Raw genomic sequence first — 14,742 nt, 5'->3', positions numbered from 1 at the left:
AGAATTCCAAAGATTCACAACCCTGAGTGAAGAAATTCATCCTCTTCTCAGTCTTAAATGGCCGACCCCTTATCCTGAGGCTATGATCCCTAGTTCTGGACTGTCCAGCCAGGGGAAACATCCTCTCAGCATCTACCCTGTCAAGCCCCCTCAGAATCTTATATGTTTCAATGAGATCACCTCTCATTCTTTTAAACTCCAGAAAGTATAGGCCCATCTAATCCTTCCTTAGATAAGGAGAGCAAAACTGTACACAGGTGAGGTCTCACCAAAGCCCTGTACAATTGCAGTAAGACTTCCTTACTCTTATACTCCATCCCCTTGCAATAAAGGCCAACACACCATTTGCCTTCCTAATTGCTTGCTGTACCTGCTACAATACACACAGTGTGAGACTGGAGTTACATGTCGGCTGGACTAGGAGATAGCTACCACCTTCATAGAATTTTGTAGAGATACTAAAGATGGAGGTAGTCATGGATTCATTCAGCTTTCCCGCTATAGTCCTTTACTCTTGAAAGGAATTTCTGTGTTGTGAGGTGTTGTGGGGGCTTCAGTGAACACATCGCAGTGTAATAATGAGTGCTTCCTTGTGCCCTGCGCAGAGGAGCTATCCAAACCATGTCAGCATCTTGGTGGAGCTGGAGGGAGAGGACTTAACGCTGGATCTCACGAAAAATAAGTGAGTAAATCTTGCTTCACATAAAGTGGAACAAAGCTCTATCACCACTCTCCTAGGAGCATTTGATGGGACAGTGTAGAGAGAGCTTTACTCTGTATCTAACCCATGCTGTACCTGCCCTGGGAGTGTTTGATGGGACGGTGTAGAGGGAGCTTTATTCTGTATCGAACCTGTGCTGTACCTGCCCTGGGAGTGTGTGATGGGACAGTGTAGAGGGAGCTTTACTCTGTATCTATCCCGTGCTGTACCTGCCCTTGGAGCATTTGATGGGACGGTGTAGAGGGAGCTTTACTCTGTATCTAACCCATGCTGTACCTGCCCTGGGAGTGTTTGATGGGACAGTGTAGAGGGAGCTTTACTCTGTATCTAACCCGTGCTGTACCTGCCCTGGGAGTGTTTGATGGGACAGTGTAGAGGGAGCTTTACTCTGTATCTATCCCGTGCTGCACCTGCCCTTGGAGCATTTGATGGGACGGTGTAGAGGGAGCTTTACTCTGTATCTAACCCATGCTGTACCTGCCCTGGGAGTGTTTGATGGGACAGTGTAGAGGGAGCTTTACTCTGTATCTAACCCGTGCTGTACCTGCCCTGGGAGTGTTTGATGGGACAGTGTAGAGGGAGCTTTACTCTGTATCTAACCCTGTACCTGCCCTGGGAGTGTTTGATGGGACAGTGTAGAGGGAGCTTTACTCTGTATCTAACCCATGCTGTACCTGCCCTGGGAGTGTTAGATGGGCAGTGTGGAGGGAGCTTTTATCTAACAGGTTTATCTAACCCATGTGTAGTCAATTTTGACTCTCTATTCAATGTTCAAGACTGACACCATAATGGTTAATAGCCATATGATTTTATTTAGCACAAGTCAGAATCAATACATTACAGTATTTAAGCAGTAGTTGTTACTCCGTTGTTCTTTGGCGAGAGGCCATGACTTCGTTCCACGTTCCCTCACTCTCATTCTCATTTACCCACGAGGTACCTTCTTCCTGTCCTCGACGACAAGCATGAGTTTTGGGATCTTCTTTACAGCTGAAATGATGCCGAATGATTGACAGGCATTAACCCATTCAGGTCACTTTCCCTCATCTCTTAATTACTCAGTGGGCCAATGGGGGCCTGCCAACAATGGGCCCTGGGCTGGTGATGTTCACATATCCAAGGATTACCTCCTTCTACATTGGAGACCTTTAATCTCTCTTTGTTTAACTTGGTTGCAGACCCTACGGTTGATAAATCACCCGAAAGGCTCCGAAAGTGACAAGACTTACCTAGTTTCAGCATTCCACAGTGTCTGAAGCAGTGGGGGATTACCCATATGTTCTTCCCTTAGTTTGTAACAACAAAATTCTAATGGCTTTTATTACCTGCAATTGCAGTAAGTTAATTTAAAAGCAATTCATGTTATAGTACGGTTCCTTCAACTAAAGTTTTAACTAATTAACCCTTTTTGAGCCTAGTTCCTCTAAATACCTTTCAAAACCTAAAACCTGTATTTTCTTACACGTGCCGGACCTGCCCTGGGAGTGTTTGATGGGACAATGTAGAGGGAGCTTTATTCTGTATCTAATTCGTGCTGTACCTGCCCTGGAGGTCTTTGGGACAATATACAGGGAGCTTTATTTAGTATAGGGAATACAAAATAAATGGGAGCATACTGAGAGGAAATGAGGGACCTTGGAATGCATGTCCACAGATCCCTGAAGACAGCAGGACAGGTTGATAAAGTGGTTAAGAAGGCATATGGAATACTTTCCTTTATTAGCCGAGGCATAGAATATAAGAACAGGGAGGATACGCTAGAACTGTATAAAACACTGGTTAGGCCACAGCTTGAGTACTGCACACAATTCTGGTCACCACACAACAGGAAGGATGGAATTGCACTAGAGAGGGTACAGAGGAGATTTATGAGGATGTTGCCAGGACTGGAGAATTTTAACTATGAGGAAAGATTGGATAGGCTGGGGTTGTTTTCTTTTGAACAGAGGAGACTGAGGGGTGATTTGATTGAGGTGTACAAAATTATGAGGGGCCTGGATAGAGTCGATAGGAAGGAACTATTTCCCTTGGCAGAGAGGTCAGTAATCAGGGGGCGTAGATTTAAAATGATGGTAGAAGGGTTAGAGGGGAGCTGAAGAAAGGTTTTTTCACCCAGAGGGTGGTGGGTATCGAGAACTCACTGCCTGAAAGGGTGGTAGAGGCAGAAACCCTCAACTCATTTAAAAAGTACTTGGATGTGCACTTGAAGGCCATAGACATAGAAACATAGAAAATAGGAGCAGCAGTAGGCCATTCGGCCCTTCGAGCCTGCTCCGCCATTCAATATGATCATGGCTGATCCTCTATCTCAATACCATATTCCCGCTCTCTCCCCATACCCCTTGATGCCTTTTGTGTCGAGAAATCTATCCAGCTCCTTCTGAAATATATTCAGTGACTTGGCTTCCACAGCCTTCTGTGGTAGAGAATTCCACAGGTTCACCACCCTCTGAGTGAAGAAATTTCTCCTCATCTCAGTCCTAAATTTCCTATCCTGTATCCTGAGACTGTGACCCCTCGTTCTGGACCCCCCAGCCAGGGGAAATATCCTCCCTGAATCCAGTCTGTCTAGCCCTGTCAGAATTTTACATGTTTCAATGAGATCCCCTCTCATTCTTCTAAACTCGAGTGAATACAGGCCGAGTCGACCCAATCTCTCCTCATACGACAGTCCTGCCATCCCAGGAATCAGTCTGGTAAACCTTCGCTGCACTCCCTCTATGGCAAGTATATCCTTTCTTAGGTAAGGAGACCAAAACTGCACACAATACTCCAGATGTGGTCTCACCAAGGCCCTGTATAACTATAGTAAGACATCCTTGCTCCTGTACTCAAATGCTCTTGCAATGAAGGCCAACATACCATTTGCCTTCCCAACTGCTTGCTGCACCTGCATGTTTGCTTTCAGTGACTGGTGTACAAGGCCACCCAGGTCCCCTTGTACATCAACATTCCCCAGTCTATCACCATTTAAATAATACTCTGCCTTTCTGTTTTTCCTTCCGAAGTGGATAACTTCACATTTATTCACATTATACTACATCTGCCATGTATTTGCCCACTCACTCAACTTGTCTAAATCGCCTTGAAGCCTCTTTGCATCCTCCTCACAACTCACAATCCCACCGAGTTTTGTGTCATTAGCAAACTTGGAAATATTACATTTGGTTCCCTCATCCAAATCATTGATATATATTGTGAATAGCTGGGGCCCAAGCACTGATCCCTGCGGTACCCCACTAGTCACTGCCTGCGACCCCGAAAAAGACCCAGTTATTCCTACTCTCAGTTTCCTGTCTGTTAACCAATTTTCAACCCATGCCAGTATATTACCACCAATCCCATGTGCTTTAATTTTGCACACTAACCTCTTTTTTGTGGAACTTTATAAAAGGCCTTCTGAAAATCCAAATAAACCACATCCACTGGTTCTCCCTTATCTATTCTACCAGTTACATCCTGAAAAAACTCCAGCAGGTTTGTCAAACATGATTTCCCTTTCATAAATCCATGTTGACTTTGTCTAATCCCATTGATATTTTCTAAGTGTCTTGTTATCACATCCTTTATAATAGACTCCAGCATTTTCCCCACGACTGATGTTAGGCTATCTGGTCTGTAGTTCCCTGTTTTTTCTCTCCCTCCTTTTTTAAATAGTGGGGTTACATTTGCCACCCTCCAATCTGCAGGAACTGTTCCATAATCTATAGAATTTTGGAAGATGACTACTAATGCATCCACTATTTCCATGGCTACCTCTTTTAGTACTCTGGGATGCAGATTATCAGGTCCTGGGGATTTATTGGCTTTCAGTCCCATTAATTTCTCCAGCACTATTTTTTTACTAATACTAATTTCCTTTAATTCCTCCTTCTCACTAGTCCCTTGGTTCCCTAGCATTTCTGGGAAGTTATTTGTGTCCTCTTCCGTGAAGACAGAACCAAAGTATTTGTTTAATTGCTCTGCCATTTCCCGGTTCCCCATTATAAATTCTCCCGTTTCTGACTGTAAGGGACCGACATTTGTCTTCACTAATCTTTTTCTTTTTACATACTCGTAAAAGCTTTTACAGTCCACTTTTATGTTCCTTGAAAGTTTACTCTCATTCTCTATTTTTCCCCTCTTAATCAATCTCTTGGTCCTTTTTTGCTGAATTCTAAACTGCTCCCAATCCTCAGGCTTGCGACTTTTTATGGTACCTTTATATAATGGCTCTTTGGATCTAATACTATCCTTAATTTCTTTTGTCAGCCATGGTTGGGCCGCATTTCCTTTTGTGTTTTTGCCCCAGAAAGGAATGTATAATTGTTGCAATTCATGCATTCGTTCCTTAAATGTTAGCCATTGCCTATCTACCATCATGCCTTTTGATGAAGCTTCCCAATCTGTCATAGCCAACTCACTCCTCGTACCTTTGTAGTTTCCTTTGTTTAGATTTAGGACCCTAGTTTCGGATTGGACTACTTCACTTTCCATCTTAATGAAGAATTATATCATGTTATGGTCAGTCTTCCCTCAAGGACCCCGCTCAACAAGATTATTAATTAACCCCTTCTGATAGCCTACAAGGCTATGGACCAAGTGCTGGAATTAGGGATTAGGCTGGTTAGCTCTTGCTCGACCGGCACGGACACGATGGGCCGAATGACCTCCTTCTTTGCTGTAAATTTTCTGTGTATCTAACTCGTGCTGTAATTGCCTTGGGAATGTTTGCTGGGACAGGAAAGAGGGAGCTTTACTCTTTATCTAAACTATACTGCACCTGTCCTGGGCGTGTTTGTTGAGACAATATAGAGGGAGCTTTACTCTGTATCGAACCCGTGCTGTACCTGCCCTGGGAGTGTTTGATGGGACAGTGCAAAGAGAACTTTACTCTGTATCTAACCCGTGCTGTACCTGCCCTGGGAGTGTTTGATGGGACAGTGTAGAGGGAGTTTTACTCTGTATCTAACCTATGCTTACCTGCCTTGGGAGTGTTTGTTGGGACAATGTAGAGGGAGCTTTACTCTGCATCTAACCCATGCTGTACCTGCCCTGGGAGTGTTTGATGGGACAATGTAGAGGGAGCTTTACTCTGCATCTAACCCGTGCTGTACCTGCCCTGGGAGTGTTTGATGGGATAGTGTAGTGGGAGCTTTGCTCTGTATCTAACCCGTGCTGTACCTGCCCTGGGAGTGTTTGATGGGACAGTGTAGAGGGAGCTTTACTCTGTATCAAACCCGTGCTGTACCTGCCCTGGGAGTGTTTGATGGGACAGTGTAGAGGGAACTTTACTCCGTATCAGGGCATTCTGGAGGGAGAGGGTGAACAGCCAGTAGTCGTGGTCCATATTGGTACCAACGACATAGGTAAAAAAAGGGATGAGGTCCTGCAAGGTGAATTTAAGGAGTTAGGAGATAAATTAAAAAGCAGGACTTCAAAGGTAGTTATCTCAGGATTACTACCGGTGCCACGTGCTAGTGAGTATAGGAACAGGAGAATAGACAGGATGAATGCGTGGCTGCAGGGATGGTGTTGGAGGGAGGGATTTAGATTCCTGGGACATTGGGACCGGTTCTGGGGAAGGTGGGACCTGTACAAGCGTGACGGGTTACACCCGAGCAGGACCAGGACCAATGTCCTCGCGGGGGTGTTTGCTAGTGCTGTTGGGGAAGGTTTAAACTAGAGTGGCAGGGGGATGGGAACCTGAGCGGGGAGTCAGAAGGGAATAAAGTTGAGAGCAGCAAGAGAGGGGAAGCCCCAGGGGAAATCTACAATAGAAATAATACAAACAGTTGTTCAAGAACAAGTGAAAGGGAAAAGCGTAGAGCAGCGGAAAGAAAGTGTACTTTAGGCACGACAGATAAAATAAAAACTAGAAAGCGTAAGGCGATTAACCCAGCATCAAAGCTGTGGCAGGGGGTCGGGATCCTGAGCAGGGAGACAGAGGAAAGCGTGTCAGGAAGGGACAGAAAATATGGAGTAAAAGGTAAAGTGTTAAAAAAGGAAAAAGCAGGAACGAAGTGTCACAAAACATATTTGAAAGTTCTTTATCTGAATGCACGTAGCATTCGTAATAAAATGGACGAGTTAACGGCACAAATAACTACGTCTGGGTATGATCTTGTGGCCATTACAGAAACATAACTGCAGGGTGACAATGACTTGGAATTAAATATGCCAGGGTATTTAACAATCAGGAAGGACAGGCAGGAAGGAAGGGGAGGTGGGGTGGCTATGTTAATAAAGGAAGGAATCACTGTAATACAGAGAAATGATATTGGGACAAAGGATCAGGACAATGAAACAGTTTGGGTAGAGATAAGCAATAATAAGGGGAAAAAAACACTCGTGGGCATAGTATATAGGCCTCCTAATAATTGCAACTCTGCTGGAAGAAGTATTAATCAGGAAATAGTCGGGGCATGTAATAACGGAACAGCGATAATTATGGGGGATTTTAACTATCATATTAACTGGACAAATCAAATTCGGCAGGGCAGCCTTGAGGAAGAGTTTATTGAGTGCATTAGTGATGTATTTCTTGAGCAGTATGTAACTGATCCTACAAGGGGGCAAGCAACCTTGGACCTGGTCCTGTGCAATGAGCCAGGATTAATTAATAATGTCCTAGTTAAGGATCCCCTTGGAATGAGTGACCATAACATGGTTACATTCCATGTCCAATTAGAGGGTGAGAAGGTTGGTTCTCAAACAAGCGTACTGAGCTTGAATAAAGGAGACTATGATGGTATGAGAGCGGAATTGATTAAAGTGGACTGGGAAAATAGATGAAAGGGTAAGACGGTACATGAGCAGTGGTGTTCATTTAAGGAGTTATTTTACAACTTTCAAAAAATATATATTCCACTGAGGAAAAAAGGGTGTAAAAGAAATGACAGCCATCCGTGGCTAAGTAAAGAAATTAAGGATAGTATCCGACTAAAAACAAGGACATATAAGGTAGCCAAACTTAGTGGGAGGACAGAAGATTGGGAAGTCTTCAAAAGACAGCAAAAAGTAACGAAAGGATTGATTAAGAAAGGGAAGATAGATTATGAAAATAAATTAGCAAAAAATATAAAAACAGATAGCAAGAGTTTCTATAGTTATATAAAAAGAAAAAGGGTGGCTAAGGCAAACGTAGGTCCCTTAGAGGATGAGACCGGGAAATTAATGGTGGGAAAAATGGAGATTGCAAAAATGCTGAACAAATATTTTGTTTCAGTCTTTACGGTAGAGGACACTAAGAATATCCCAACACTGGACAAACAGGGGGCTCTAATACGATTAAAATCACTAAGGAATTGGTACTCAGTAAAATAATGGGACTCAAGGCGGATAAATCCCCTGGACCTGATGGCTTACATCCTACGGTCTTGAGGGAAGTGGCAGTAGGGATTGTGGATGCTTTGGTAATAATTTTTCAAAATTCTCTGGACTCTGCAAAGGTCGCGGCAGATTGGAAAACTGCTAATGTAACACCCTTATTTAAAAAGGGTAGTAGGCAGAAGGCTGGAAATTATGGACAAGTTAGCCTAACATCTGTGGTGGGTAAAATTTTGGAGTCTATTATTGAGGAGACAGTAGCGGAACATATGGATAAACATAATTTAATGGGACAAAGTCAGCATGACTTTATGAAGGGGAAGTCATGTCTGACAAATTTGCTTGAGTTCTTTGAGGACATAACGTACAGGGTGGATAAAGGGGAACCAGTGGACGTAGACTTCCAGAAGGCATTCGACAAGGTGCCACATAAAAGATTATTGCTCAAGATAAAGAATCACTGGATTGGGGGTAATATTCTGGCATGGGTGGAGGATTGGTTATCTAACAGGAAGCAGAGACTTGGGATGAATGGTTCATTCTCGGACTGGCAACCAGTAGCCAGTGGTGTTCCGCAGGGGTCGGTGCTGGGTCCCCAACTCTTTACAATCTATATTAACGATTTGGAGGAGGGGACCGAGTGTAAGATATCAAAGTTTGCAGATGATACAAAGATGGGAGGGAAAGTAGTGAGGAGGACATAAAAAACCTACAAGGGGATATAGACAGGCTGGGTGAGTGGGCGGAGATTTGGCAGATGCAATACAATATTGGAAAATGTGAGGTTATGCACTTTGGCAGGAAAAATCAGAGAGCAAGTTATTATCTTAATGGCGAGAAACTGGAAAGTACTGCAGTACAAAGGGATCTGGGGGACCTCGTGCAAGAAAATCAAAAAGTTAGTATGCAGGTGCAGCAGGTGATCAAGAAGGCCAATGGAATGTTGGCTTTTATTGCTGGGGGGATAGAATATAAAAACAGGGAGGTATTGCTGCAGTTATATAAGGTATTGGTGAGACCGCACCTGGAATACTGCATACAGTTTTGGTGTCCATACTTAAGAAAAGACATCCTTGCTCTCGAGGCAGTACAAAGAAGGTTCACTCGGTTAATGCCGGGGATGAGGGGGTGGACATATGAGGAGAGGTCGAGTAGATTTGGACTCTACTCATTGGAGTTCAGAAGAATGAGAGGCGATCTTATTGAAACATATAAGATTGTGAAGGGACTTGATCGGGTGGATGCGGTAAGGAGAAGCAAGGATTAATCAGGGATAGTCAACATGGCTTTGTCAAGGGAAGATCATGTCTGACTAATTTGATTGAATTTTTTGAGGGGGTGACTAGGCGTGTGGATGAGGGTAACGCAGTGGATGTGGTCTTCATGGATTTCAGTAAGGCCTTCGATAAAGTCCCGCACAGGAGGCTGGTCAAGAAGGTACGAGCCCATGGAGTCCAGGGTGCCTTGGCACTTTGGATACAAAACTGGCTTAGTGGCAGAAGGCAGAGGGTGATGGTCGAAGGTTGTTTTTGTGACTGGAAGCCTGTGGCCAGTGGGGTACCACAGGGATCTGTGATGGGGCCCTTGCTGTTTGTGGTCTACATTAACGACTTGGATATGAATGTAAAAGGTATGATCAGTCAGTTCGCTGATGATACAAAAATTGGTAGGGTGGTAAATAGCGAGGAGGTTAGCCTCAGTCTGCAGGACGATATAGATGGGTTGGTCAGATGGGCGGAACAGTGGCAAATGGAATTTAACCCGGAAAAGTGCGAGGTGATGCACTTTGGAGGGACTAACAAGGCAAGGGAATACACAATGAATGGGAAGACCCTCGGCAAGACAGAGGGTCAGAGGGATCTTGGTGTGCAAGTTCACAGATCCCTGAAGGCGGCGGAACAGGTAGATAAGGTGGTAAAGAAGGCATATGGGATATTTGCCTTTATTAGCCGAGGCATAGAATATAAGAGCAAGGAGGTTATGATGGAGCTGTATAAAACACTGGTTAGGCCACAGCTGGAGTACTGTGTGCAGTTCTGGTCGCCACACTACAGGAAGGATGTGATCGCTTTGGAGAGGGTGCAGAGGAGATTCACCAGGATGTTACCAGGGCTGGAGCGCTTCAGCTATGAAGAGAGACTCGGAAGATTGGGTTTGTTTTCCTTGGAGCAGAGGAGGCTGAGGGGGGACATGATTGAGGTGTACAAAATTATGAGGGGCATAGATAGGATGGATACTAAGGAGCTTTTTCCCTTCATTGAGGGTTCTATAACAAGGGGGCATAGATACAAGGTAAAAGGCGGGAGGTTTAGAGGGGATTTGAGAAAGAACTTTTTCACCCAGAGGGTGGTTGGAGTCTGGAACTCACTGCCTGAAAGGGTTGTAGAGGCAGGAACCCTCACAACATTCAAGAAGCATTTGGATGAGCACTTGAAATGCCATAGCATTCAAGGCTACGGACCAAATGCTGGAATATGGGATTAGATTAGACTGGGCTTGATGGCCGGCGTGGACACGATGGGCCGAAGGGCCTCTATCCGTGCTGTATAACTCTATGACTCTATAACTCTCTGACTCTATGATGTTCCCAAGGATGGGTGAAACTAGAACTAGGGGGCATAATCTTAGAATAAGGGGCTGCTGTTGCAAAACTGAGATGAGGAGAAACTTCTTCACTCAGAGGGTAGTCGGTCTGTGGAATTTGCTGCCCCAGGAAGCTGTGGAAGCTACATCATTAAATAAATTTAAAACAGAAATAGACAGTTTCCTGGAAGTAAAGGGAATTAGGGGTTACGGGGAGCGGGCAGGAAATTGGACATGAATTTAGATTTGAGGTTAGGATCAGATCAGCCATGATCTTATTGAATGGCGGAGCAGGCTCGAGGGGCCGATTGGCCTACTCCTGCTCCTATTTCTTATGTTCTTATGTATCTAACCCATACTGTACCTGCCCTGGGAATGTTTGATGGGACAGTTTAGAGGGAGCTTTACTCTGCCCCACTTACTGGACCCACTGCACCCATCGGATATAATCCCACACACCAGACATAATCCTATGCAGCATATAGAACCGAGCCACACATAAAACCCCACCCACTGGATAATATTTCTCTAATTTTAGCAAAACTTGCATGGTAAAAGGTGTGTTTGTAAGAAAGAACTCTCAGCTCCCAGCAATGCTATTGCTCCAAAAACAGAGTCAAGGTACCATGGTGAAAGTTGAGAGTAATCTGATTTTACTCATGAAGGGCTTGTTAGCACCATTACATCACCTAAGAAATAGGAGCAGCAGTAGGCCATTTCGCCCTTCGAGGCCTGCTCCACCATTCAATGAGATCATAGCTGATCTTCGACCTCAACTCCACTTTCCTGCCCGATCTCCATATCCCTTGATTCCTCTTGAGTCCAAAAATCTCTCTTTCTCAGTCTTGAATATAGTCAACGACTCAGCATCCACAGTCCTCTGGGGTAGAGAATTCGAGATTCACAACCCTCTGAGTGAAGAAAGTTTTCCTCATCTTGGTCCTAAATGGCCAACCCCTTATCTTGAGAATATGACCCCTCGTTCTCGTCTTTCCAGGGAAACAGCCTGTCAGCACCTACCATGTCAAGCCCTCGAAGATGTACACATGCAGCAACTCAGAACTGTGCAGTCAGATCGAATATTGAATCTTTCACTCTACGTCAGACCACTCATGGGATGTGGGCGTCGCTGGCAAGACCAGCATTTATTGCCCATCCCTAATTGCCCTTGAGAAGGTGGTGGTGAGCTGCCTTCTTGAACCGCTGCAGTTCGTGTGGTGAAGGTTCTCCCACAGTGCTGTTAGGGAGGGAGTTCCAGGATTTTGACTCAGCGACAATGAAGGAACGGTGATATATTTCCAAGTCGGGATGGTGTGTGACTTGGAGGGGAACGTGCAGGTGGTGTTGTTCCCATGTGCCTGCTGCCCTTGTCCTTCTAGGTGGTAGAAATCGCGGGTTTGGGAGCTGCTGTCGAAGAAGCCTTGGCGAGTTGCTGCAGTGCATCCTGTGGATGGTACACACTGCAGCCACAGTGCACCGGTGGTGAAGGGAGTGAATGTTTAAGGTGGTGGATGGGGTGCCAATCAAGCGGGCTGCTTTATCTTGGATGGTGTCGAGCTTCTTGAGTGTTGTTGGAGCTGCACTCATCCGAGCAAGTGGAGAGTATTCCATCACACTCCTGACTTGTGCCTTGTAGATGGTGGAAAGGCTTTGGGGAGTCAGGAGGTGAGTCACTCGCCGCAGAATACCCAGCCTCTGATTTGCTCTTGTAGCCACAGTATTTATGTGGCTGGTCCAATTAAGTTTCTGGTCAATGGTGACCGCCAGGATGTTGATGGTGGGGGATTCGGCGATGGTAATGCCGTTGAATGTGAAGGGGAGGTGGTTAGACTCTCTCTTGTTGGAGATGGTCATTGCCTGGCACTTGTCTGGCGCGAATGTTACTTTCCACTTATGAGCCCAAGCCTGGATGTTGTCCAGGTCTTGCTACATGCAGGAACGGACTGCTTCATTATCTGAGGTGTTGCGAATAGAACTGAACACTGTGCAATCATCAGCGAACATCCCCATTTCTGACCTTATGATGGAGGGAAGGTCATTCATGAAGCAGCTGAAGATGATTGGGCCTTGGACGCTGCCTTGAGGACTTCTTGCAGCAATGTCCTGGGGCTGAGATGATTGGCCTCCAACAACCACTACCATCTTCCTTTGTGCTCGGTATGACTCCAGCCACTGGAGAATTTTCCCCCTGATTCCCATTGACTTCAATTTTACGAGGGCTCCTTGGTGCCACACTCGGTCAAATGCTGCCTTGATGTCAAGGGCAGTCACTCTCACCTCACCTCTGGAATTCAGCTCTTTTGTCCATGTTTGGACCAAGGCTGTAATGAGGTCTGGAGCCGAGTGGTCCTGGCGGAACCCAAACTGAACATCGGTGAGCAGGTTATTGGTGAGTAAGTGCTGCTTGATAGCACTGTCGACAACACCTTCCATCACTTTGCTGATGATTGCAAGTACATAAGAACATAAGAACATATGAAATAGGAGCAGGAGTAGGCCAATCGGCCCCTTGAGCCTGCTCCGCCATTCAATAAGATCATGGCTGATCTGATCCTAACCTCAAATCTAAATTCATGTCCAATTTCCTGCCCGCTCCCCGTAACCTCTAATTCCCTTTACTTCTTGGAAACTGTCCAGAAGTAGACTGATGGGGCGGTAATTGGCCGGATTGGATTTGTCCTGCTTTTTGTGGACAGGACATACCTGGGCAATTTTCCATATTGTTGGGTCGTGCCAGTGTTGTAGCTGTACTGGAAAAGTTTGGCTAGAGGCGCAGCTAGTTGTGGATTAGATAGCTGCTTGATCACACTGTTGACAACACCTTCCAACACTTTGCTGATGATTAAGAGTGGATTGATGGGGCGGTAATTGGCTGGATTGGATTTGTCCTGCTTTTTACAGATATGGGAGCTAAAATGGGAGCTTGTCCTGGATCAGGAGCTTGGAATCTGAAGTTTGTTTTAAGGAAAATTTCTATTTGAAAAATCACCCTCGTTCTGTTCTTCCTTTGCTGTATTAGTGCTTTGTGCTTTATCCTGGTGTAACGGTCAGCATCTTACTCACAGGTTCAGACAATGTGTGCCCTACATGGACATACCATAAGGTTAAATCTCATGGGATCCAAGGTGAGGTAGCCAATTGGATACAAAATTGGCTTGATGACAGAAGACAGAGGGTGGTTGTCGAGGGTTGTTTTTCAAACTGGATGCCTGTGTCCAGCGGTGTGCCTCAGGGATCGGTGCTGGGTCCGCTGTTATTTGTTATTTATATTAATGATTTGGATGAGAATTTAGGAGGCATGGTTAGTAAGTTTGCAGATGACACCAAGATTGATGGCATTGTGGACAGTGAAGAAGGTTATCTAGGATTGCAACGGGATCTTGATAAATTGGGCCAGTGGGCCGATGAATGGCAGATGGAGTTTAATTTAGATAAATGTGAGGTGATGCATTTTGGTCGATCGAATCGGGCCAGGACCTACTCCGTTAATGGTAGGGCGTTGGGGAGAGTTATAGAACAAAGAGATCTGGGAGTACAGATTCATAGCTCCTTGAAAGTGGAGTCACAGGTGGATAGGGTGGTGAAGAAGGCATTCAGCATGCTTGGTTTCATTGGTCAGAACATTGAATGCAGGAGTTGGGATGTCTTGTTGAAGTTGTACAGGGCATTGGTGAGGCCACACTTGGAGTACTGTGTACAGTTCTGGTCACCCTATTATAGAAAGGATATTATTAAACTAGAAAGAGTGCAGAAAAGATTTACTAGGATGCTACTGGGACTTGATGGTTTGACTTACAGGGAGAGGTTAGACAGACTGGGACTTTTTTCCCTGGAGAGTAGGAGGTTAAGGGGTGATCTTATCGAAGTCTATAAAATAATGAGGGGCATAGATAAGGTCGATAGTCAAAATCTTTTCCCAAAGGTAGGGGAGTCTATAACGAGGGGGCACAGATTTAAGGTGAGAGGGGAGAGATACAAAAGGGTCCAGAGGGGCAATTTTTTCACTCAAAGGGTGGTGAGTGTCTGGAACGAGCTGCCAGAGGCAGTAGTAGAGGCGGGTACAATTTTGTCTTTTAAAAAGCATTTGGACAGTTACATGGGTAAGATGGGTATAGAGGGATATGGGCCAA

General features: G+C 45.1%; 1 protein-coding gene across 1 annotated transcript in view; it reads left to right on the top strand.

Annotated features, from left to right (window-relative positions):
* The first annotated feature begins 464 nt into the window (after positions 1-464).
* The window catches only part of LOC137308417 (disintegrin and metalloproteinase domain-containing protein 12-like), a 166,776-nt gene continuing 152,498 nt past the window's right edge, over positions 465-14,742 (top strand). The window contains exons 1-2 of the mRNA XM_067977158.1: positions 465-470; positions 606-682. Coding sequence (XP_067833259.1) covers positions 465-470; positions 606-682 — 83 coding nt within the window. The remainder of the gene's footprint in view (positions 471-605; positions 683-14,742) is intronic.

The sequence above is a fragment of the Heptranchias perlo genome, chromosome 1 (assembly GCF_035084215.1).
Source record: "Heptranchias perlo isolate sHepPer1 chromosome 1, sHepPer1.hap1, whole genome shotgun sequence".
NCBI lineage: Eukaryota > Metazoa > Chordata > Chondrichthyes > Hexanchiformes > Hexanchidae > Heptranchias > Heptranchias perlo.
Note: the sequence above shows the minus strand (reverse complement) of the source record. Positions and strands in the feature narration are given on the sequence as shown.